Source organism: Macaca nemestrina, chromosome 8, assembly GCF_043159975.1.
Source record: "Macaca nemestrina isolate mMacNem1 chromosome 8, mMacNem.hap1, whole genome shotgun sequence".
In the NCBI taxonomy this organism is placed as follows: domain Eukaryota; kingdom Metazoa; phylum Chordata; class Mammalia; order Primates; family Cercopithecidae; genus Macaca; species Macaca nemestrina.
Genome location: NC_092132.1, coordinates 470,407 through 496,932, shown reverse-complemented (window position 1 = coordinate 496,932; position 26,526 = coordinate 470,407). Strand labels below are relative to the sequence as shown.

Genomic DNA, 26,526 nt, shown 5'->3' with positions numbered 1-26,526 from the left:
AGCTCAAGCCACCATGACTGGCTAAGTTTTGTGGGTTTTGTATGGACAGAGTTTCACTATGTTGCCCAGACAGGTCTCTAATTCCTGGCTTCAAGCAATCCTCCTGCCTCGGCTTCCCAAAGTACTGGGATTACAGATATAAGCCACTATACCCAGCCTAATTTTTTATTTATAATTATGAAAGTACAATAGATTATTTGACAAAAGTTTATAAATTAACGAAGACTGGACTTAGTAATAGACTGATTTTTTTAAAGCTCTGAGTAATAGAAGTTGAAGGGCAGTATTTTTAGTAGAGATGGGGTTTTGCCATGTTGGCCAGGCTGGTCTTGAACTGACCTCAGGTGATCCACCCACCTCAGCCTCCCAAAGTGCTGAGTTTACAGGCGTGAGCCACCATGCCCGGCCTTAAGCTTTCTAAAGTTTTTATTTAATTTTGAACCTGACAAAAGAAGTATGTATGTATCATGTACAACATGTTTTGAAATATGTATACATTGTGAAATGGCTAAATTGAGCTAATTAGCATATGCATACCTTACATACGTTTTTTGTGGTGAGAAAAAACCTCTCGGCAGTTTTGATGAGTACACTACATTGTTATTAACGATAGTCACCATGTTGTACAGATTTCTTGAACTTATTCCTCCTATGTACTTCCTCCAATGGACACAAAGGAAATTTGGTATCCTTTAACCAACATCTCCCTGAGCTTTTTTTTTTTTTTTTTTTTTTTGGAGACGGAGTCTCGCTCTGTCGCCCAGGCTGGAGTGCAGTGCCACAATCTCAACTCACTGCAAGCTCCACCTCCTGGGTTCATGCCATTCTCCTGCCTCAGCCTCCCGAGTAGCTCGGCCTACAGGTGCCCGCTACCATGCCCAGCTAATTTTTTGTGTTTTTAGTAGAGATGGGGTTTCACTGTGTTAGCCAGGATGGTCTCAATCTCCTGACCTCATGATCCACCTGCCTCAGCCTCCCAAAGTGCTGGGATTACAGGCATGAGCCACCACGCCCAGTCTCCCTGAGCTTTTTATTTTGAAATAATCTCAAACTTAAAGAAAAGTTGCAATAATGCAGAGAACTCCCAAATAATCTTAACTCAGACTTACCAGTTCTTAACTGTTGCTATATTATTTCTCTTTCATTTTTTTTTTAACCATTTAGAAGTAGGCTTGAAAGAGTCATTTTGTCTGTAATCTCCTACCTATGTTCCATATCTTCCTGTATTTCTTCCTGTTTCTTTTTGGGGGTGCAGAATATAGGACGAGACACTTTTTTTCTTAGTTTTAAAATATCTGATTCTAGACGTTTTAGTATCTCCAGATGCTTGCTTGAGGATATTTACTTCTGTTGTGTTACAGTTTTCTTCTGCTTCTTTGACTTCTAGTCACCTTGGGCTCCCAGGACTCCAGCTCCATCTCCATCTCCTAAATTTATAGAGACTGCCCAGCATCTCCCTATGCGCAGGTGGATTTTTTCCTAGTCTGTCTTTATACAGGGGGTTCAATCCTTTAGATAGGGTCCCAGGTTCCAACCATCACCCTCAAGCCACCCAGGCCTCACTGTCTTCATGGGGGCTATAAACGGGCCCCAGAGCTGTCCTAGCATCAGTTTCCAGGTGGGAAGCTCTGACTTTCACTTCAGTCTTCATTTTTAGCCGCTGAGGTGTTCCCTCACTCTCTTAGTGTTTAACCATGAATTTTCCTTCTAACATCCTCAGTCCCAGGGTCCACAGCAAGTACCTGTCAAAACAGCTATTGGAGCCACACAGGAGCCCTCCTATGCCCCGGTGCTTCCTTACGTTCTACATAAATGTGAGATCTGTGGGCCTCTTAAGGGAGGCATCATTGTGGGAGCCTTCCAGTAGATTAGAAGGGGAAAACAGTTTTAATGTAGCCAGTCTGCTCATGAACAGAGCATAAGCAGAACACAAGGTTCACATTTACACAAAGCACATTCTTGGCACTATTTCCTTTCTCTCCTGCTGTCACCTCTCTTCTTTCCTTCCCAAGTACATCCTAAGCACCTGTTCTGTATCATCCTAAGTACATCCTAAGCACCTGTGCTGGAGATAAAAAGGCGCGTAAGGCGACGTCTCTGACAGCAGAGAGCTCTCCGTGGAATGCAGGGTAACCAGGTAGAAAGGCAAATGTGAGTTGAAATGGTGGGGATATGAATGTTGTGCTATGGGATACAAGAGTAAAGAGAGTAATTTTTTTTACAAGTGGGGGAGTTGTTCCCCCCGCCATTTTATTTTATTTTTTATTTTTTATTTTTTGAGACGGAGTCTTGCTCTGTCGCCCAAGCTGGAGTGCAGTGGCGCGATCCTGGCTCACTGCAAGCTCCGCCTCCTGGGTTCACGCCATTCTCCTGCCCCAGCCTCCCGAGTAGCTGGGACTACAGGCGCCCGCCACTGCGCCCGGCTCATTTTTTGTATTTTTAGTAGAGACGGGGTTTCACCGTGGTCTCGATCTCCTGACCTTGTGATCCGCCCGCCTCGGCCTCCCAAAGTGCTGGGATTACAGGCGTGAGCCACCGCGCCCGGCTTCCCCCCGCCATTTTAAAGTTGGAGAAAAAGAGACCCAAGAAGATTCAGTGTTTTCCCTGAGGTCAGAATGAATCCATTGCAGAGGGAGACAGGACCCTCCAGGCGAGCCTGTGCTATCCACTCCCTCTTTTGTGTGGACCATTCCACATGGACCACACTAAGGCTGGCAATTCCCACACTTGGAAGAGGTTCTGTGATAAGAATTTTAATAATAAAGTGGGGGAGACAGAACCTGAGCAGGGGGAATAAGTGCAGCAAATCACAGAATGGATGTTAAACCAAACGCAGCAGTGACTCCAAATTCCCTAAGAAAACAGTAGGGCCAGGCACAGTGGCTCACGCCTGTAAGGCCCGCACTTTGGGAGGCCAAGGTAGGTGGATCGCTTGACCCCAAGAGTTCAAGACCAGCGTGGGCAACATGGTGCGACACCATCTTTACAAAAAATTAAAATTATCTGGGTATGGTGATGTGTTCCTGTAGTCCCAGCTACTTGTGAGCTGAGGTCGGAGGATCCCTTGAGCCCAGGAAGTCAAGGCTGCAGTGACCTGTGATCGCTTCACTGCACTCCAACCTGGGTGATAGAGTGAGACACTCTCAAAAGAAAAAAAGAAAACAAAGATGAAATGAGAGATTAAGGAATGCTCCTTGTAGGGGGGAAATGTCTCAGTTAGACCTGGAGGGAATGAAGAGTAGATTTGAAAAAAGATTCTTGCAGGTAGAGTCTCAGAATTGAAAATCAGAGGCCAGGCGCAGTGGCTCACACCTGTAATCCTAGCACTTTGGGAGGCTGAGGTGGGTGGATTACGAGGTCAGGAGTTTGAGACCATCCTGGCCAACATGGTGAAACCCCGTCTCTAAGAAAAATACAAAAATTAGCTGGGCATGGTGGTGCGTGCCTGTAGTTCCACTACTCGGGAGGCTGAGGCAGGAGAATTGTTTGAACCTGGGAGGTGGAGGTTGCAGTGAGTCGAGATCACTTCACTGCACTCCAGCCTGGGCAACAGTGCAAGACTTTGTTTCAAAAAGAAGAAGAAGAAGAAGAAAAAAAAGAATTGATTATCAGAATTTCAGAGGTGATCACACTGAGAAACTAACTACTACAGTGTTATTCAGACTTCCCAATGAAACTCTTTAAATAGATGCTTACTGATCCAACCATGGTCAATAGGAGAATGCAAATTAAAACCATGGATACCACTACATCTCCACTAAAATAGCTAGAATATTAAAAAATGAACAATACTGCTGGGTGCATTGGCTCACACCTGTAATCCCAGCGCTTTGGGAGGCTGAGGTGGACAGATCACCTGAGGTCGGGAGTTCAAGACCAGCCTGACCAACATAGAGAAACCCCATCTCTACTAAAAATACAAAATTAGCCAGGCGTGGTGGCGCATGCCTTTAATCCCAGGTACTCAGGAGGCTGAGGCAGGAGAATCGCTAGAATTGAACCCAGGAGGTGGAGGTTGTGGTGAGCCAAGATCGTGCCATTGCACTCCAGCTTGGGCAACAAGAGCAAAACTCCGTCTAAAAAAAAAAAAAAAGTACAATACCAAGATCTGGTGAGGATTCAAAGCAACTAAACTCACATCGTCAGTGGGATGCACAACTGACTTTGTAAAACAGTTTGGCAGTTTCTTAAAATGTAAAACATAAGCTTACCATGTGACCCAGCAATCCCAGTCCTGTTTACCCAAGATAACTCAAAAGTTAGATTCACAAAACAGCCTGTAGTTGATACACAGTTATGGCAGCTTTAATCATAGTTGCCCATAGTGAAAATGCCCAAATACCCTTCCATGCGGGAACGGATAAACAAATGGCTCCGTCCATACAATGGAATGCTACTTGGTGTAAAAAAGCAGTCTACACAGGCAATGTGGATGACTCCAATGCATCACGTTCAGTGAAGCCACACGCAAACAGCTGCACACTGCAATCCTGGAAATGGTGAGGCGATGGACAGAAAACAAACCAGTGGTTTCCACAGACTGGGGTTGAGGAGGGGTTGACCACAAGAGTGCACAAAGGAATTCTGGGTGGTGGTGAAGATGTTCAGTATCTGGAATGTGGTCGTGGCACAATTGTTTGCTTTTGTCAAAGCCCACAGAACTATACACTAAAAAAATTTTATTGTTTATAAATTATGCTTCAATAAACCTGCCTTAAAAATTTTTTTTTATCAGTAATTATAATTTTCAAAAGTGGAGATACTTGGTAGGCCCCTCTCTCTGCTAAACTGTAGAGTTCCTTAGAACCAAAACCAAACTAACTTCCATTTTAATGAAAATGAAATGCAAAAACTGGGGCTCCAAGCAAGGAGGAAACGTCTACCTGCAGTTCCTCTGCGGGCTGGTGGGAGAGGTGGTGGAAGGAATAAGGCTAAGCCCCACCAGCAGGCGCAAGTTCTCTGCCTGGAGGCAGATGTATGGGACTGAAAGTGGATGTTCTCAGCCACAAGCCTGGGCCTGGATAGGAAACAAAGGATAAGACTGGAAGGATGTCAGGCAGGGTAGACCCAGAGCACCAGCTGGGCTCATTTTTCACACCCTCCATCCATTCATCATGAGTATCCGGACACAGCACCACACGGTTCAACTCCTGAGCACGGCAGTAGCCTTTACACAGACAGCCTGATTTCCCAGAATGAATTCTCTTGTGTTTACTCCCAGATTTAATGACTTTAAATGACTTTTAGTAGTCATCTGAACTATTTATTTTACTTTGCCAGGAATATTTAGACCTTATTTATCTTTCATTATGCCATCTTATCTTCTAATGTAAAGTGAACAGTTGCTAAATTGTCTTCTGCATTTATCACTTTAAAAATGTCTTTCTTGGAAAATCTTTTTGATTTGAATAAAGTATCTTTTAGATCCATCATTTAAAGCAGGTTTCTCTCCAACATGAGTCTGCTGAGGTGGTGTGAGCTGTGAACTCTGGCTGAAGGCTTTCCCACACACACTGCAATGACAGGGTTTCCCACCAGTGTGAGTTACCTGATGTCGAATAAGGGCTGAATTTCCACTGAAGGCGTTTCCACATTCTTGACATTTATAGGGCTTTTCCCCAGCATGCATTTTCTGATCTTCCGTGGGTTGTGAGGTGGGACTGAAAGCTTTTCCATATTCATTACATCCAAAGGATTTCTCACCAGTGTGAACTGTCCAGCGCAGAATGAGATTTGCACCATGGCTAAAGGCTCTGCTGTGCTTCTCTCCAGTGGGAATCTGTCCATCTGGTGTAAGGCTAGAGCCATGAACAAAGGCTGGACCACGTTTTCTGCACTTGCGAGTCTCTCCACTGTGAATTTTCTGATGCTGAATGAGGGTTGACCTCCGGCTGAAGGCCTTCCCACAGTCACCACATTCATAGGGCTTCTCTCCAGTGTGAACTCGCTGATGTAGGGTGAGTTGGGAGCTCTGGCTGAAAGCTTTCCCACATTCAACGCATTGGTAGGGCTTCTCCCCAGTGTGAACTCTTCGATGCTGAACAAGAGTGGAACTCCGACGAAAGGCTTTGCCGCACTCATTACAAACATAGGGTTTTTCTCCTGTGTGAATCCTTACATGTTCAGTAAGATGAGAGTTAAAACCAAAGGCTCTACCGCATTCATTACATACATAGGGTTTCTCTCCAGTATGAACCCGATGATGGAGGAAAAGGCTTGAGCTCTGACTGAAGGCCTTCCCACACTGATTGCATTTATGGGGCTTCTCTCCAGTGTGAATTCTCTCATGCTGAATAAGGCTGGAACTTCGACTGAAGGCCTTCCCACAGTGCCTGCATTCATGCGGCTTCTCTCCAGTGTGAATTCTCTGATGCTGAGTTAACTGGGGGCTCTGGCTAAAGCCTCTTCCACATTCATTACACTTGTAGGGTTTCTCTCCTGTGTGAATTATCCGATGTTGAATAAGAGTTGAGCTTCGACTGAAAGCCTTCCCACACTCACCACAGCCAAAGGGTTTTTCTCCAGTGTGAATTCTCCGATGAAGACGGAGGTGAGAATTGAGTCCAAAAGTTTTCCCACATTCATCACATTTAAATGGTTTATTTCCAGTGTGAATGTGATGGTGCAGAACAAGATTTGAGCTGTGAGTAAAGGCTCGTCCACACCGGCCACATTGGTATGGCTTCTCCCCAGTGTGACTTCTCTGATGTCTACTTAGGTCTGAATTGTATTTGAAGGTTTTGCTGCATATATCACATTTAAAGACCCTCTCTCCTGTTTTATTTCTTTGAAGTCTAACAACATTTTGGTTCAGATTCAAGTTTCTATCAAATGCACTACCCTCTTGGGGTCTTTCTCCCAAAGATCTTTCCCTAACCATGGTAGCTTCTGTTAAAACTCTCTTGTGAATATTGGGTTTGTTCAAACTCTGCCCGGCAGAATTTCCCAGGTGCTCTTCGAGTTTACCCTCATGGCACCATGCTTCCCGAAACTCAGCTGCCTGTGCATTATCCCTTAAGAGACTTCTTGATACAAATTCTGGGGTTTTTACTTCTTCGGAAAATTTTTGGTTTAAAATAGATAGTTCCTTCTTGGTCCCAAACTCAGAATCTGTTAAAGAAAAATATGAATGAGTTACTAGAGAAAACCTTCCATGAGGGATAATGTCCACGATGTGGTAGAAGCTCCTACAAACTGTCATGCAGAAGGCAGTGCTCTCACAGGAAAACATGTGAAAGGCAGAATTCAGAAGTAAAGATGGGATGGCCAATCAACAGGATAAAAATATTCAAGTTCATTAGTTATCAAAGTAGTCAAATCAAAACAAATTATGATTTTTCACCTATCAAATTGGCAAATTATTCAACAAATATTTAGAAAGCCAGGCATGTTCTAGGTAAGGAATATACAGGAAGATAAATATAGTCTCTGATCTTATGAAGTTTATGTTCTACTCAAGTAGATAGCAAGTAAGTTCTTAAAAATAATGATACACCATGTGACAGAAATTGTGTAAATGTGTTATTGGCCCTAACCTAGTCTACATGGTCAGAGAAAATGCCAGGGGTGAGGTTCAAGCTGAAACCTGACAAAGGAAATAAGTTAGCAGTGGCAGACAGGAAGGCCTGGGCCTGGTTGTGATGCACAAAAATATCAATCAAGTTCTTGATTTAAAGAATTTGGGCCAGGGCCGGGCGCGGTGTCTCACGCCTGTAATCCCAGCACTTTGGGAGGCCAAGGCCGGTGGATCACGAGGTCAGATCGAGATCATCCTGGCTAACACAGTGAAACCCTGTCTCTACTAAAAATACAAAAAAATTAGCTGGGCGTGGTGGCGGTGGCCTGTAATCCCAGCTGCTCAGGAGGCTGAGGCAGGAGAATGGCGTGAATCCGGGAGGCGGAGCTTGCAGTGAGCTGAGATCGCGCCACTGCACTCCAGCCTGGGGGACAGAGTGAGACTCCGTCCCCCCCCCCAAAAAAAAATCTGGCTGGATGTGGTGGCTCACACCTGTAATCCCAGTTGGGGGGCCAAGGCAGGAGGACTGCTTGAGGCCAGGAGTTCAAGACCAGCCTGGGCAACATAAGGAGACCCCATCTCTACAAAAGTAAATTTGTTTTTTTTAATTAGCTGGGTGCAGTGATGCACGTCTGTGGTCCCAGCTATTCAGAAGACTGAGGTGTAAGGATTGCTTGAGCCTGGGAGGTCACAGCTGTGGTGAGCCATGATGGTGCCACTGTACTCCACTATGGGCAACAGAATGAGACCCTGTCTAAAGAAAAAAAAATTAAAGAATTTAACTGCTGAGTGTACTGGCTCACACCTGTAATTCCAGCACTTTGGGAGCCTGAGGCCAGGAGTTCGAGACTGCAGTGAGGTAGGGTCACGCCACTGCTCTCCAGCCTGGGTGGCAGAGTGAAACTCTTGTCTCTTTTTTTTTAATCCCACCACGGCTAGAGCAAGAAATATGAGGGGAGAGTGGGGCAAGATGGGGCAGGGTAAAGACACAAGAAGCACTGCAAAGAGGTTGAGAAATTTGGACTTTATGATAAAGGCTTAAAAAAAATGCTGAGCACTGGTAAGAATTAAAGCAACAATCAGCAGGGCGCAGTGGCTCACACCTGTAATCCCAGCACTTCGGGAGGCCGAGGTGGGCGGATCATGAGGTCAGGATATCAAGACCATCCTGGCTAACACGGTGAAACCCTGTCTCTACTAAAAATACAAAAAAAAAAAAAAAAAAAAAAAAAAATTAGCCAGGCGTGGTGGCAGGCGCCTGTAGTTCCAGCTACTTGGGAGGCTGAGGCAGGAGAATGGCGTGAATCTGGGAGGCGGAGCTTGCAGTGAGCCGAGATCGTGCCACTTCACTCCAGCCTGCGCGACACAGCAAGACTCCGTCTCAAAAAAAAAAAAAAAAAGAATTAAAGCAACAATCATGCCATGTACTGTTGGTGGGACTGTAAATAAATGACTTTTTTTTTAGATAGGCTCTTGCTCTGTTGCCCAGGCTGGAGTGCCATGGTGCAACCACAGTTCACTGCAGCCTTGACCTCCCAGGCTCAAGCAATCTTCCTGCCTCAGCCTCCCAAGTAGCTGGGACTACAGGCACAAGCCACTGTGCCTGGCCAAAATACAACTTTTTTTAAAAGCTGACAATATGTAGCCAAAAAAATTGATATATCACACACCCTTTGTCCCCCAAACTGCTCCCCTAGGATTTATCCTAAGTGGACTGCCGTATGTACATGGAAATGAGTACAATGATGCTCACTGCATTTTGTAATTGTGGGGAAACAAGGAAGAACCCAAATTTCCAAAAATGGGGTTGTTTAAACCCAGTAAAGACTATTCACATAATGGAATACAATTCTACCACTATTATAATAGAAAGATATATAATTAAATGAAAAGCTTATATTACAAAGTGAAGAATCAGATTCTAAAATTATATGCACAGCATAAACCAACTTTTATTGAACATATATATGTAAGATAGTTGCTATTTCTTCCTTAACTGTTTAGTACAAGTTGGTGAAGCCATCTGGGCTTGGCATTTTTTCTGAGGAAGGGTTTTAAATTATAAGTCAATTTATTTAGCACTTAAATAATTATGTATTAACCTTTTCTTGTGTCAGTTTTGATAAATTGTATTTTTCTAGGATATTTATACATTTTATCTATTTGGTATAAATGTGCTCAAAATATCTCCCCCCAACCACCACCACCTTTTTTCTTTTTCTTTTTTTTTTTTTTTTTGAGACAGAGTTTCACTCTTGTTGCCCAGACTGGAGTGCAATGGCACGATCTCAGCTCACTGCAACCTCCGCCTCCTGGGTTCAAGCGATTCTCCTGCCTCAGCCTCCTGAGTAGCTGGGATTACAGATGCTCACCACCACGCTCGGCTAATTTTTTGTAATTTTAGTAGAGACGGGGTTTCACCGTGTTGCCTAGGCTGGTTGCAAACTCCTGAGCTCAGGCAATCCACCCGCCTCGGCCTCCCAAAGTGCTGGGATTACAGGCGTGAGCCACCGTGCTTGCTCGTTTCCAGGGTAGAGTACAGTGTTGTGACCATAGCTCACTGCAGCCTTGAACTCCTGGGATCAAGTGCTCTTCCCACTTCAGGCTCCCGGGTAGCTGGGACTACAGGTGTGCACCACCTGTAGTCTGGCTAATTCCTTATTTTTTTGTAGAGACAAGGTCTCACTATGTTGCCAGGCTTGTCTCCAACTCCTGACCTCAAGCAATCCTCCTGCTTCAGCCTCCCAAAGTGATGGGATTACAGGTGTAAGCCACTGCACCCGGCCCAAAATATCTTTTTATTATAGTCTGAAATATCTAGGTGGTGGCTCCTTTTTCATTTTGGTTATTTGTTCATTCTGTTTTATTATTTACATTTTTATTATTACATTATTAGTTACATCCAGAAGACAGAAAGAGATGCTACATGCTCCAACAATGTATGTGAGGTTAATTCATCTTTGATACCAAAATTTGACAACAGTATGAGAAAACAAAATTGAAGGCCAATCTCATCCACAGTGATGGATGTAAAATCCCTAAACAAAATATTCAGAAGCTAATCCTGTCATATATGTAACAAGGATAACACATCAACAAGTGGGTTTATTTCAAGAATGCAAAGTTAGGCTGGACGTGGTGGCTCACACCTATAATCCCAGCACTTTGGGAGGCCCAGGAGGGCAGATCACTTGAGGCCAGGAGTTTGAGACCAACCTGGCCAACATGGTGAAACCCCATTTCTACCAAAAATACAAAAATTAGCTGGGCGTGATGATCCTCACCTGTAGTCCCAACTACTTGGGAGTCTGACACAGGAGAATTGCCTGAACCCAGTGTCAAGCTAAGCCATCATATCCCCTGTGACCTGCATGTACACATCCAGATGGCCTGAAGCCACTGAAGATCCACAGAAGTGAAAATAGCCTTAACTGATGACATTCCACCATTGTGATTTGTTTCTGCCCCACCCTAACTGATCAATGTACTTTGTAATCTCCCCCACCCTTAAGAAGGTTCTTTATAATTTTCCCCACCCTTGAGAATGTACTTTGTGACATCCACCCCCCTACCCCCAAAACCTTGCTCTTAACTTCACTGCCTATCCCAAAACCTATAAGAACCAATGATAATCCCACCACCCTTTGCTGACTCCTTTTTCGGACTCAGCCCGCCTGCACCCAGGTGAAATAAACAGCCATGTTGCTCACACAAAGCCTGTTTGGTGATGTCTTCACACGGACATGTGAACACCCAGGAGGCAGAGGTTGCAGTGAGCTATCATGCCACTGCACACCAGCCTGGGCAACAGCGAGGCTCTGTCTCAAGAGAAAAAAAAAAAAAAAAAAGAATGCAAAGTTAGTATAGTATTAGAAAATCAGGCCGGGCACAGTGGCTCATGTCTGTTATCCCAGCACTTTGGGAGGCACAGGTGGGCAGATGACTTGAGGCCAGAAGTTCAAGACCAGCCTGGCCAGCATGGCAAAACCCCTTCTCTACTAAAAAATATGTAAAAATGAGCCAAGCATGGTGGCGCGCGCCTGTAGTCCCAGCTACTTGGTAGGCTGAGGCAGGAGAATCACTTGAACCAGGAGGCAGAGGTTGCCGTGAGCCAAGATCGTGCCATTGTACTTCAGCCTGGGCGACACAGTGAGACTCTGTCTCAAAATAAATAATAATAATAATAATAAAGACTACTAGAAAACAGCCGGGCATGGGCCGAGCGTGGTGACTCACACCTGTAATCCCAGCACTTTGGGAGGCCGAGGAGGGCGGATCACGATGTCAGGAGATCAAGACTATCCTGGCTAACACGGTAAAACCCTGTCTCTACTAAAAATACAAAAAGTTAGCTGGGCGTGGTGGTGGCGCCTGTAGTCCCAACTACTTGGAAGGAAGGCTGAGGCAGGAGAATGGCGTGAACCCGGGAGGCAGAGCTTGCAGTGAGCTGAGATCACTCCACTGCACTCCAGCCTGGGCGACAGAGCAAGACTCCATCTCCAAAAAATAAAAAAAATTAAAAACAAATAAAACTTAGCCAGGCATGGTGGTGTACACCTGTAGTCCCCCTTACTCAGGAGGCTGAGGTGGGAGGAAAACCTGAGCCCAGGAATTTGACATTACAGTCAGTTATGATTGTGCCACTGCACTCCAGTATGGGCAACAGAGTGAGACCCTGTCTCTGAAAAAAGCATTTTTTTTAGTGAAAGAACCCAAACATGAAAGACTGTATGCTGCAAAATTCCATTTATAAAAAGTTCAAAACCAAGCAAAACTCAGTGATTATCCCTGGGGCAGTAGTGCCTGGCAGGGACACCACTAGGCTTCTGTAGAGCTGATCATGCTTTGTTTCCTAATCTGTGCTGGTTCTATGGCTGCGTCTGATTTGTGAACATTCAGTAAACAATATAATGTGTGTACATAGTCCCTAACAAGAGAGCCAGCCTGTCCTTTGAAGCTTTGAAGCTTTGAAGCCAGGCATTGCCTTCTCTCTAGCTATGAAAGTCCTAGATGGCATCTTCTTGCAATAGAAGGCTGTTTTGTCTACACTGAAAATCTATTATTCAGTGTAGCCACCTTCATCAATCATCTTAGCTAGGTCTTCTGGACAACTTGACACAGTTTCTCCATCAGCAGTGGCTGCTTCACCTTGTGCTTTTGTTATGGAGACTGTTTCTTTCCTTAACCCTCATGAACCAACCTCTGCTAGCTTCAAGATTTTCTTCTGCAGCTTCCTTACCCCTCTCAGCTTTCACAGAATTGAAGAGAGTTCGGGTCTGGCTCTAGAGGCGATGCTTTGGCTTAAGGGAATGTGTCTGGTTTGATCTTCTATCCAGTCAGTTTCAGGGGGACTGAAACTGTCTCCATATCAGCAATAAGGCTGCTGTACTGTCTTGTCATTCCTATGTTCACCAGAATAGCACTCCCAATTTCCTCCAAGAACTTTTCTTTTTATTGTTATTATCTTTTTGAGACAGGGTCTCACTCTGTCACCCAGGCTGGAGTGCAGTGGTGTGATCATAGCTCACTGCAGCCTCAAACTCCTGGGCTCAAGCGATCTTCCCATCTCAGCCTCCTGAGAAGCTGGGACTACAGGCTTGAGCCACCACGCCTGAAGAAGTTTTGCTTTGCATTCACAATTTAGCTAACAGATGCAAAAGGCCTGGGTTTTGGCCTGTCTCAACTTTCACCACGCCTTCCTTACTAAGCTTGATCATTTCTAGCATTTGCAATAAAGTGAGAGGCGTGTGACTCTTCCTTTCATTTGAACGCTTATAGGCCATTGCAGGGTTATTAATTGGCCTAGTTTCAATATTGCTGAGTCTCAGGGAATATGGAGGCCCTAGGAGAGGGAGAGAGGTAGGGAATGGCTGCTCAGTGGGTCAGGACACCCACCATTCATTGATTAAACTCACCATCTCATACAGGCAGAGTTCATGGTGCCTGAAACAATTACAGTAGCAACATTAAAAATCAAAGATCACAGAGCACCATAACGGATATAATAAAAAGGTTTGGAATATTGCAATGATTATCAAAATGTGACACAAAGACAGAAGTGAGTATGTGCTGTTGAAAATGGCACTGACAAGACTCGCTCAACACAAGGTTGTCACAAAACTTCAATTTGTAAAAAATGTTGGCCAGGCGCAGTGGCTCGCACCTGTAATCCCAATACTCTGGGAGGCCCGGGGGGCGGATCACCCGAGGTCACAAGTTGGAGACCATCCTGGCCAACATGGTAAAACCCTGTCCCTACTAAAAATACAAAATTAGCCACGCATGGTGGTGCGCGCCTGTAATCCCAGCGACTTGGGAGGCTGAGGCAGGAAAATCTGAACCCGGGAGGCGGAGGTTGCAGTGAGCTAAGATCGTGCCATTGCACTCCAGCCTGGGCGACAAGAGCGAGACTCCGTGTACAGGGGGGAAAAAAAAAGGCAGCAGTATCTGCAAAGCACAACAAAATGAAGTGGAAGAAAATGAAGTGTGCCTGACCTATATTCATATTAAAATTTAAAAATACGAGTTCACTCCTAAAGCTCCTGGTTATAAAAGTCAAAAGAAAAATTGGGAAAAAAATGAAGAAAAGTTTTATGTCGTTTTCTCTATGCGTAGTGCCCTTTAGCAAGCATGTAAGATTCCTTTTAAATGCCAGGGTCCTCCCCAATGTCTCATATCAATGTAACAGGACGCTTAAGAATAGATCTCTTCGGCCGGGCCTGGTGGCTCATGCCTGTAGTTCTGGCACTTTGGGAGGCTGAAATGAGAGGAACGCTTGAGCCCAGGAGGTGGAGGCTGCAGTGAGCTGAGACTGCACCTCTGCACTCCAGCCTGGGCAGCAGAGTGCGACCCTGTCTCTGAGAAACCAAAACCGAAACATCTCTCATCAGGCTATCAACAAGTTACATGTGTTTTTTGTGACTACTCAGATAAAAATGTTCCACTGTAACAGTTTCTCAACATTGCAGGCAGGGCTGGCGGGGTTCCCAGGAGGGAGTGCCCTCACCCACCACCTCGCGGCCGCTCGCTCACTGTGCAGCTGTATGGCAGGCCCAGCGGTGCCCCTCCCTTCCTACATCACCAGAATCGGCTGAAAACTGCCAAAAGAGAACTCAGAAAACAAACAGGTAAGTGGAGAGGCCATGCTTTATCCACCTGGCCTAAAGGACCCTCCAGGCGTGGGGCCCAGAGCACCAATCCCTGGACAAAGAGCAGCAAGGGTGGGCTCTGCTGCCTCCCAGAGGCCTCCCGCGTAAGACAGCCACGGAAAGCACAGCATGTGATGCCACGACAAGGCGTCCCAGGGGCAGGGCCCTGGCAAGGAATCCCCAACAAACACGACTGAAAGTCAGCCTGGATTCAAAGTCCACATGGAGGCACTGCCAGAGACGCCTGCCGGGCCAGGTCAGACACCGTGGTAGGGGAGGACGGGACCAGAGCCTGTGGCTCCCGGGGGCGCCCATCACTAACCTCCTTCTTGTACAACACACACTCAGAACTTCTAAAGCAGGGCACCTGTGCTCACCACTGCCCCTTCAAAGGCGAACAAACAAAAACAGAATCATCTTTTCCCATCTGGCTGACAAGATCTTACTCAAGATCTCTTCATGCGAGGCCGGGCGTGGTGGCTCATGCCTGTAATTCCAGCACTTTGGGAGGCCGAGGCAGGCGGATCACCTGAGGTCGGGAGTTGGAGACCAGCCTGACCAACATGGAGAAACCCCATCTCTACTAAAAATACAAAATTAGCTGGGCGTGGTGGCTCATGCCTGTAATCCCAGCTACTAGGGAGGCTGAGGCAGGAGAATCGCTTGAACCTGGGAGGCGGTGGTTGTGGTGAGCCAAGATGGTGCCATTGCACTCCAGCCTGAGCAACAAGAGTGAAATTCCGTCTCAAAAAAAAAAAAGAAATCTCCTCACGCGATTCAGACACCCAGTGACGGTCGTGGGAACTACCCCCATGAGAGGAGACAGTAGCACCTCGGGCACCATGTCGCCACATGGGATTAAGACTGAGGGCAGACTCTCTTCCAACTGCCCCAACAGGACTTCAGTGCTTCCAGATGATGTCCAGAGCACTGACGAAACCCCATGACGTTAGGGTTCACTACACTGACATCATCCGTGGGATGCCTGGGCCACGACCTAAGGCCACCTTGCTTCCCGGTCTAAGTCTGGCACGAACCACACAGGAGCCTTGCTCCCCTGCAAGTTTAGAATATCCCAATCAACACTTTTAGTCAAAATGACCACAAACAGTGGCTATCAGAACCATAGTTTCACAAAACTATGCAGTTCTTTGTCTTCCTCCAGCTACAAAAGTGTGTTTCCTCAATGGTGTACTGCGTACCGATGGAACTTTCTGGGCAACAATAACATTATATATCTTGATAGAGGTTTGGTTTACACAAGTGTGTCTATTTGTTAAAACTCAGCAAATTCACACTTAAGATTTGTGCACTTCATTTATATAATTTTCACCTCAAAAGAAAAAACTGTAAACAAACACTGATCTTCAATCAATGACACATATGTATTTAAAGGAAGTGTCCTGTTAGTGCTGCTGCTTGCTTATTTTATGTATGTATGTATGCATTTTGAAACAGAGTCTTGCTCTGTCACCCAGGCTGGAGTGCAGTGGTGTGATTTCTGCTCACAGCAACCTCTGCCTCCCAGGTTCAAGCAACTCTCCCGCCTCAGCCTCCTGAGGAGCTGGGATTACAGGAGTGAGCCATCACACCCTGCTGATTTTTGTATTTTCAGTAGAGACAGGGTTTCACCATGCTGGCCAGGCAAGTCTCAAACTCCTGACCTCAGGTGATCCACCCACCTTGCCTCCCAAAGTGCTAGGATTACAGGCATCAGTCACCACACCCAGCCCAATAATTTTAAAATTAAAAATAAAATTAAATTCAATAAAGGACATGTCCTGACAGCTGAATTTTTTTTTTTTTTAGACAGAATCTTTCTCGGTCACCCAGGCTGGAGTGCGATGATGCGATCTCAACTCACTGCAACCTCTGCCCCCCAGGTTCAAGTGATTCTCATGCCTCAGCCTCCTGAGTAGCTGGGACTATAGGCATGTGCCACCACGCCTGGCTAATTTTTAAATTTTTTTGTAAAGACGGGGTTTACCATGTTGGCCAGGCTTGTGTCAAACTCCTGTCCTCAAGTGATCTGCCCACCTCCGCCTCCCAAAGTGTTGGGATTACAGGTGTGAGCCACTGTGCCCAGCCTTGCAATTTACTTCAAAAGCAAAAACAAAGTAGATGGTGGGTCTGGTAGAGGGATAGTGGCATGGTAAATGTTAACGCAGAACCTCGGTGGTGGGTGTATGAGTCTTCACCATAAAGTTCTTCCAAATGTGGTGTATGTCTGAAATCTTCCGTAACACACTGGGGGAAAAGTGCTGTACATCAATCCTAGATAATCCAAAACCTATGCATGATTGACAAGTCATAGGAAAAAGATGAGTTGGCCAATTACATTAGACTGAGCGTTAGAACCTATCAGACCTCAAACACAAACCACAGTAGGTAACTTAATACTGGCAGCAGTAATAATTCACTTATATGTAATAAATTGTTGATAAAGGCCAGGCTGCATGGCTCACAACTGTAATCCCAGCACTTTGGGAGGCTGAGGCGGGTGGATCATCTGAGGTCAGGAGTTCGAGAGCAGCCTGGCCAACATGGAGAAACCCTGTCTCTACTAAAAATACAAAAATTAGCCGGGCGTGGTGGCATGTGCCTGTAGTCCCAGCTACATGGGAGGCTGAGGCAGGAGAATCGCTTGAACCCGGGAGGCAGAGGTTGTAATGAGCTAAGATCGTGCCCCTGCACTCCAGCCTGGGCAACAGAGCGAGACTCCATCTCAAAACAAAACAAAACAAAAATGTTGATAAAATATTACTTAAGTCGGCTGTGGTGGCTCATGCCTGTAATCCTAGCACTTTGAGAGGCTGAAGTGGGAGGATCGCTTGAGGCCAAACGTTTGAGAACTGCCTGGGCAAGATGTTGAGACCCCACCTCTAAAATAGACCCAGTGCAGCAGGCCTGTTTCTGAGCTGCCTCCACATGCATTATCCTCTTTGACATGAGCTCCGACTGCCATGAGGCCTCTGGCAGCCGCCTGACCTGAGTTCCCTACCCCTCCCTCTTAGTCCCTGCGGGTCAGAGGCCACCGCTCCAAGCCCACCTGCACACAGCTGCTTGACTGGACGCAAAACCTGGACTGACTGCGGAGCAGGAGCCCTCCTTGCACGTGTTTGCTCCAAACCCTGCAACCCCTCTTCTCCACCTGGGCTTCCACCCACACCCTGGAACCCAGGAGAGGCAGATGCCCCAGATCCTCGCCCTCCATCCTCTCTCCTCACGCCGACCTCCATGTGGCCTTCAGGCGTGCCATGTACCCCCAAGACCTGTAAGTAAGAAAATCCTTATTTTCCATCTTGTGTCTGATCACTGAAGAGGCTTTCTCAAGAGAAACAAAAGGAAAAAAGAATAAAAGAAAAACCCTGGAACAGCTATCACAGTGGCTGGGATGGAGCGCGAGATGCCTTTCAGCTGCGCCTGGCTGACTAAAGTCACTGCCAGTGGGGATAACTACATCTGGGAACAGAGATGCCGCTAGGGTCGGTCCCACAGCCGGCAGCCGGCAGAATTTTAGGCTGTACGTGCCAGATGCCTAAACTGTGCACCCTAAATGGCTGTTGGGCGGGTAAGGGTGGCTCTGTGTTTCCGAAATCCTGACCGAGGAGGCACCCGCTCAGACCACGGTCCCTCTGTTGGGACCTTCCCATGCCACACCTGCCTGGTGTTTTCCTTTGTCCCAGTGCTGAGCTGAGGGGAGCTCCTGGCTATATGGACACCTCCCGCGGCATTCACAGGTATCCAGGTCTACTGCAGACCCAGACCGTGGGCGATCCCTGCAGGGCTGGCCATGACCCCTTGCAAATATCCATGCTTTGTCCCTGTGCCTGTCGGCCCTGTCCCCCAACTCCAGGGGGTTTCACGGGTCTAATCCCTGGCATGGACTGGTGGGCAAAAGCAAATGCCCTGAGCACCCAGTCCCTGCCCCACCGGACGCTGGAGGCTGCCATCCAGCTCTTAGATGAGTGCAAGGCTCACAGCAACAGCATGGGCTGTACTTGGTGCCGCTGGTCCTGTGGTCCTGAGGCCTGGGGCTGACCCTGACACCAGAAAATGAAGGCGCTGGTGGGTGCTGACCCTGGTCCCACAGAGGCCGCTGGGACACCCTGGAGAGGGAGGTGCTGCCTGCAAGGTAGGGACACACAGAGGTCACCCTCAGATTCATCTGGCAATAATCTAAAAAATGTCAAAATCACAGGGGACGGGGGAATTAGAACTGGAGACCAAAATTCCTCTATGGTAGAAAATTCAAATTTGCCTTAAGGGATTTTGCAGGCTGGGTGCAGTGGCTCACGCTTGTAATCCCAGCACTCTGGGAGGCCAAGGTGGGTGGATTACCTGGGGTCAGGAGTTCGAGACCAGCCTGACCGACATGGAGAAACCCCGTCTCTACTAAAAATACAAAAATTAGCCGGGTGTGGTGGTGGGTGCCTGTAATTTCAGCTACTCGGGAGGCTGAGGTGGGAGAATCATTTGAACCAGGGAGGCGGAGCTTGCAGTGAGCTGAGATCGCACCACTGCACTCCAGCCTGGGGACAGAGCGAGACTCTGTTTCAAAAAAAAAGAGAGATTTTACACTGGCCAGGCGCGGTGGCTCATGCCTGTAATCCCAGCACTTTGGGAGGCCAAGGAGGGTGGATCATCTGAGGTCCGGAGTTTGAGACCATCCTGGCCAACATGGTAAAACCCCATCTCTACTGAAAATACAAAAATTAGCTGGCCGGTAGTGGAGTGCGCCTGTAATCCCAGCTACTTGGGAGGCTGAGGTGGGAGAATTGCTTGAACCCGGGAGGCAGAGGTTGCAGTGAGCTGAGATCGCATCATTGCACTGCAGCGTGGGTGACAGAGTGAGATTCCGTCTCAAAAAAAAAAAAAAAAAGATTTTGCACTGACAGAGTGAAAAGGGGGCTGACTCAGGGCATTTAGCACCGGGTCAGAGTTAGTGCTCACTCCCACAGAAATGTGTACTAAATTCCTCCAGGACACTGGCCCAGATCCCCCACGTCTGTCCCTCAATGTGGCCAATCCCATGCCCACGAATCAGAAAAACCACTGATGAGGAAGCCTCACCGGGTGGGGACGACGGGCGCACTCGGAGGCTCCCTGCTGTGGATACTCAAGGCAAGGCCCGGACTCAACCACCCACCAGTGACAACAGCCAGAGTTCACTGTGGAGGGGCCCTGGAGACCACACCCACCTCCTGCTGAGTGACAGCAGACAGTGCGAGGGGTCTGTTGTCTCTTTGAATGTCACTGCCGGGGGACCCTGGGACTGTCTCCAGTCCTGAAGAGGCTCCCCTCAGTCACATGGCAGCTCTGGACAAGACACGTGCAAAGGCGAGACATGGGCAGCTGCTCCCTGGTGCTCAGCAGTCACCTGCTGAGGGCCCCCAGCCTGACTTCGACTGACCCTGGCCCCCCACAGTGGGACCCAGGCCTCACCATTATTTTCCCTGAGCACTTGGAAACTTCCCCAAATCCCAGGACTAAGAACCAGACCCTCATGGGCCCCCAAGATGGGTGGCTGTGCCCAACGCCCTCATCATGGGGCAACCAGAAAATAAACACCTGGGCTCACGCGGCCACATTTCTGAAGGCTGAGGACCCTCGACAGCCTGTTCTCACGGAACTAATACCCTCCCTCCTTTCCCGACTTGAGAGAATGGCAGCCTCCTCATCCCTTAGCCTGGGGACTTGGTGGTCCTCCAGGGACTGTCCCACTCTGAGGGGACAATTGCCTTTTACTACTCTATTAATTGGGGCAAGAAAAACTTTCAGTACTTTATAAGGGGACCCAAGTCACAGCAGTTTCTGAGGAGCCTACAAAATGTAAAAAGGGAAAGCTTTTAAAATAAAGGGAATCACGAACAAACCCTCGGGAGTTCACCTTCATTTTATTTTACTTATTTATTTATTTTATTTTATTTATTTTTGAGACAGAGTTTCACTCTTGTTGCCCAGGCTGGAGTGCAATGGCACAATCTCAGCTCACCGCAACTTCTACCTCTCGGGTTCAAGTGATTCTCCTGCCTCAGCCTCCCAAGTAGCTGGGATTAAAGGCATGCGCCACCATGCCCGGCTAATTTTTTTATTTTTAGTAGAGATAGGGTTTCTCCATGTTGGTCAGGCTGGTCTTGAACTCCCGACCTCAGATGATCCATCCGCCTCGGCCTCCCAAAGTGCTGGGATTACAGACGTGAGCCACCGTGCCCAGCCTATTTTATTATTATTATTTTTTGAGACAGAGTTTTTTTTTTTGTTCTTGTTGCCCAGGTTGAAGTGCAGTGGCACAATCTCAGCTCACTGCAACCTCCGGCTCCCAGGTTCAAGCGATTCTCCTGCCTCAGCCTCCCAAGTAGCTGGGATTACAGGCGCCTGCCACTATGCGTGGCTAACTTTTTTGTATTTTTAGTAGAGATGAGGTTTCACCATGTTGGCCAGGCTGGTCTTGAATTCCTGATCTCAGATGATCCACCTGCCTCAGCCTCCCAAAGTGCTGGGATTACAGGTGTGAGCCGCCGCACCCAGCCTATTTTATTTTGTTTAAGACAGTCTTGCTCTGTTGCCCAGGCTGGGGTACAGTGGCATGATCTTGGTTCACGGGAGCCTTGACTTTCCAGGCTCAAGCAATCCTCCCACCTCAGCCTCCCGAGTAGCTAGGATTACAGGTGCCCACAGCCACACCCGGCTAATTTTTGTATTTTTAGTAGAGACAGGGTTTTACCATGCTGGCCGGGCTGGTCTCGAACTCCTGGTCTCAAGTGATCTGCCTGCTTTGGCCTCTTAAAGTGCTAGGATTACAGGCATGAGCCACCGCGCCTGGCCCCTCACGACCCTTTAGATGCCTCCATTGGCACTACTTTTATTAAACATCTGCCACCCACGGGCTCTCTCTTCTTCCATCATGGGAGTGGGTGCCCTCATACTCCTGGAACAAACCTAAGTCACCGGCCCTTCTGGTTGCAGCTGCCCACTGGGAACCCGTCCGCTTGCCACGTCCAGTAAAGACGGTGCACACCCCTCAATATCCCTTAAAACAAGGTGTGCTGGGCCGGGCGTGGTGGCTCAAGCCTGTAATCCCAGCACTTTGGGAGGCCGAGGTGGGCGGATCACGAGGTCAGGAGATCGAGACCATCCTGGTTAACATGGTGAAACCCCGTCTCTACTAAAAAAATACAAAAAACTAGCCGGGTGAGGTGGCGGGCGCCTGTAGTCCCAGCTACTCGGGAGGCTGAGGCAGGAGAATGGCGTAAACCCGGGAGGCGGAGTTTGCAGTGAGCTGAGATCCGGCCACTGCACTCCAGCCCGGGTGACAGAGCAAGACTTCGTCTCAAAAAAAAAAAAAAAACAAGGTGTGCTGGCCTGTGCCCAGTCATTAAAAACATGCTAGAGGCTAAGGTTACAAAACCACTCTCTCTCCCTTTAACAGCATAGTCTAGCCTGTACCCTAAATTAGTTCCAAAGAGTGGCGCTTACTTATTAATTACTGAAACTTACATGCCCAAGTTTCTCCAACAAAGGCCCCTCTAACTAAGATAACAAATTATTGAAGATATTCCAATGGTCCCAGGTGCACACTTTGTGGTCCTTGGTTTGGCCAATAGGTTTTATTCTATACCTATTACTGAGGAGTCTCAACCACAATTTGCCTTCATTTTCAAAGGAACACAATATCCCTTTACTCAGCTTCCAGCGAGGTCCCCAATAGCCCAGCCAGTGCCCCAAACCTCTGCAGACAAGACCTGGATGAGGCATCTCTTCCACACTGTCATTTACGGCATTGTATTGATGACCTCCTGTTAAAAGGTTCCTTCTGAATAAGCTGTTCACATTCACACACCATCATAACCCAGCTGAAAAATAACGGTGATGGCCGGGTGCGATGGCTCACGCCTGTAATCCCGGCACTTTGGGAGGCCGAGGTGGACGGATCATGAGGTCAGGAGACCGAGACCATCCTGGCAAACACGGTGAAACTTTGTTTCTACCTAGAAAAAAAAAAATATGAAACATTAGCCAGGCGCGGTGGCGGCGTCTGTAGTCTCAGCAACTCAGGAGGCTGAGGCAGGAGAATGGCGTGAACCCGGGAGGCTGAGTTTGCAGTGAGCAGAGATTGCACCACTGCACTCCAGCCTGGGCGACAGAGCGAGATTCTGTCTCAAAAATAAATAAATAAATAAAAATAATGGTTATGAGGCCAGGCGCGGTGGCTCATGCCTGTAATCCCAGCACTTTGGGAGGCCGAGGCAGGCGGATCACAAGGTCGGGAGATCGAGACCATCCTGGCTAACACGGTGAAAGCCTGTCTCTACTAAAAATACAAAAAATGAGCTGGGCGTGGTGGTGGGCGCCTGTGGTCCCAGCTACTTGGGAGGCTGAGGCAGGAGAATGGCGTGAACCCGGGAGGCGGAGCTTGCAGTGAGCCAAGATCACGCCACTGCACCCCAGCCTGGGTGACACAGTGAGACTCTGTCTCAAAAAAAAAAAAAAAAAAAAAGGGTTATGGTATCACCCCACATAAAATACAGGGGCCAGTGCCTTCAGTAAAATTCTTGGGCACTGTCTGGTCAGGGTGCAGCAGATCCTATTAACTGTTAAACATAAACTACTGACACTGATACCACCCACAGGTCTTCGACAGACACATCGATTTGGATTCTTCATGTTTTGGAGACAAGAGTTTCCATATCTTACTCTAATACCCAGACCCTTTTATGCTATAACCTGTAAAGCAACCACCTCTCAGTGGGGAGGCCCCACAGCCCTTGCCCGGCCTGGCAGGCAGCCCAGCACACCATGCCACCATGCCTCCAGGTCCCACTCTTGCGTGGAAGCTCTGGCGACACCCACTCTGCCTCATGGAGTCTGTGGAGAAAACATGGTCCACCTGGTTGCCCATAGGGTTCTGAACTAAATGAGCCCCAAAGAGCAGCTCAATATGCCCCCTAGAAAGGCAAATGCTATCTGCCTATTGGGCGCAATTAGAAACTGAGGGTCCCACAATGACTGGAAGCAGCACCCCTGTGGACTCCGATCCCCACCACGCCACAGCTCAGGACACCTCCCACCCAGCACAGGCAGGTGCCACCTTGCTGCATGGAAATGGCACCTGCGGGACCAGGCTGACCTGACACGAAGGGTCTTCCCAAACTCCAGGAGGGTGTGTGGCTTTACTCATACCCAGCCCCTTGCTCATGGTGTTGGAGGACCTGGCCGAGTCAGTCGAATTGGCAGCCTTGTGATGCAACATGCCTGCAAGTCCAAACTGCCTTCTGCCCATAGATTTAGACTCAGTCAGGCAAGTGCAAACAGGACAGTTTTCTCATTCAAAGCAACCTCGGGGGGCACCTGTTTGTGGAAACAGGACGGTTCTCTTGTGCAGGGCAACCTTGTGGGGGCATCTGTTTGGGAAGAAGTTGCCTCCTAGGGCTTCCTCACCTTAGTCTGCGAGGGATCACCATAAATGCAGGGTGATACTTGAAACAGCGCCAGAGATGCGCAGAGCAGCCCTCCCAGGGAACTACAAGGCCTTCCTGACAGGGGTGGCCAACTGGGGGCACACCATCCATCCACCTGGATGGCCCCCATCTCAAGGGGGATGACATCGCTCCAACTTCAACACTGAGAACACAGACCCTCCCGGCTGCAGACTCCCATCATGACTCCACCCCCCAAACTAGCATCACAAATCACAACTCCACCCCCCACAAACTAGGATCAAAAGGGTTGCCTCTGCCCCAACTATGGACTTGCAACTAGACTCCAACCTACAGAGCTCTCTACAAAATATAGAGCCCAGGGATGCTAGGAATCTTATTTTGCTGAAATAGCCTATGCTTGACATATGAACTAAATGGAAACAAAAATGCCCAAAGTGCCGGAATTACAGGCGTGACCACGGCACCCGGAAACCTCATGTGTTTTGATGCTATAATCCCAGCACTTTGGGAGGCCAAGGCAGGTGGATTGCTTGAGCCCAGGAGTTCAACACCAGCCTGATCAATATGGTGAAACCTTGTCCCTACTAAAAATACAAACATCATCTGGGTGTGCTGGAGTGCACCTGTAGTCCCGCTCAGGAGGCTGAGGTGGGAGGACCACTTGAACCGGGGAGGGTAAGGCTGCAGCGAGCCAAGTTCGCGCCACTGCACTCCAGCCTTGGTGACACAGCGAGGCTGTTTCAAAAAAACAAAAAGAATTTCATTATCTGGTCCCAGTGGGAACAAAGTTTAGCTCTGAATCTTCTCATGTCTTCAAGAAACCATAAAAATAACAACAGAAAAATACAAACAAGCAAAATGAATTTTTTTTTTTTAACTGCATTTTCAGGCTGGGCGTGGTGGCTCATGCCTGTAATCCCAGCACTTTGGGAGGCTGAGGCGAGTGGATCACCTGAGGTAGGGAGTTCAAGACCATCCTGGCCAACATGGTGAAACCCCATCTCTACTAAAAACAAAATTAGCAGGGCGTGGTGGCGGGCGCCTATAGTCCCAGCTACTTGGGAGGCTGAGGCAGGAGAATCACTTGAACCTGGGAGGCAGAAATTGTACTGAGCCAAGATGGCACTACTGCACTCCAGCCTGGGCAACAGAACAAGACTAAATATCAAAAAAGTAAAAATAGGCTGGCACGGTGGCTCGCACTTGTAATCCCAGCACCTTGGGAGGCCGAGGCGGGCAGATCGCCTGAGCTCAGGAGTTCGAGACCAGCCTGACCAACATGGTGAAACCCCGTCTCTACTAAAAATACAAAATTATCTGGGCGTGGTGGTGAGCGCCTGCAGTCCCAGCTACCCAGGAGGCTGAGGCAGGAGAATCCCGTGAACCCGGGAGGCGGAGGCTGTGACAAGCCAAGATGGCGCCATGACACTCCAGCCTGGGCAAGAAGAGCAAAACTCCGTCTCAAACAAACAAACAAAAACAGCAAAAAACAGAAAAAAATAAATAAATAAAAATAATGAAATAAAAAAAAAAAAAGGACAACAGGAGGCCCTGGAGGCTGAGCTCCTCAGAAGTGCTGCCAAATGCAGTGCCAAAAGGGAACAGTCCCAGTACCCGGAAGGGGCCACAGAAAAGCAGCACCACAAACGCAGATGGGCCCGAGATGGATCTCTAAAGTGTCCAAAAGGAGCTGGCCCAACCCAGGAAAGAGTATCTGTGAGCGGGGCCAATACTGACGATGGCAGAGCCCTGGGACAAGCCAACACACAAGCCTCAGAAAGCTCGGTGCCCAGGCCACAGTGGTGACAGCTCGCGGATAATGCCAGCAAAATGTAACTTGTGAAGGTACATGCTGGTGACCAGCTGCACAGAGGTACACACACACTGATACGCACACACATACTCACATGTGTAAACACGTACATACACACACACGCAGATCCACAAATACCCATACGTACAGAATCCACAGTCTCTACTCCAAATTTAACAAACACATAAAGAACCAAGAAAATAGAGCACATTTTTGTGAGAAAAGGAAATCAGCCATCTGACCCTGAAATGAGTCAGACGTTGAAACTAACAGACAAGGATTTAAAAACAGGAATTATAATTATCCTCAGTGAAGTAAAACAAAACAGGAAAATCTCAGGGAGTCAAAAGTCTCAGCAGAGACACAGAAATAATAAAAAATAAAATGGTCATCCTGGAACTGAAAAACAGAATTTCTGAAATAAAGCATTACTTGACGGACTAACAGCTGAATGGGCACAATAAAGGAGAGTAAGTGAACTTTAATCGAGATGAACAGAAATTATCGGAAGAATACAGATAAAAATATTTTTAAAATAATAAACAGCCTTACAAGCCTGTTACATAATTCAAATGGTCACTTATAATTGGTATCTAAGGAGACCAG

At 47.7% G+C, this 26,526-nt stretch overlaps 1 protein-coding gene and 1 long non-coding RNA gene across 5 annotated transcripts in view; one reads left to right on the top strand and one right to left on the bottom strand.

The window, feature by feature from the left end:
• LOC105464235 (uncharacterized) overlaps positions 1–26,526 on the top strand; it is a 37,171-nt gene that overhangs the window by 1,988 nt on the left and 8,657 nt on the right. The window contains exons 2-4 of one of the 2 annotated variants that reach the window (XR_976719.3): positions 14,485–14,643; positions 17,679–17,938; positions 19,649–20,501. This is a non-coding gene — a long non-coding RNA (uncharacterized lncRNA). Of the gene's footprint in view, positions 1–14,484; positions 14,644–17,678; positions 17,939–19,648; positions 20,502–26,526 lie in introns of those variants that run through there. The other variant, XR_976720.3, reaches the window with a different exon arrangement.
• Positions 4,665–26,526, bottom strand: part of LOC105464233 (zinc finger protein 251) — a 36,471-nt gene continuing 14,609 nt past the window's right edge. For all 3 annotated transcript variants that reach the window (XM_011711921.3, XM_011711920.3, XM_011711922.3), the window contains one exon: positions 4,665–7,110. In XM_011711921.3, the coding sequence (XP_011710223.2) occupies positions 5,372–7,110 (1,739 nt within the window). In that variant the 3' untranslated portion in view covers positions 4,665–5,371. The remainder of the gene's footprint in view (positions 7,111–26,526) is intronic.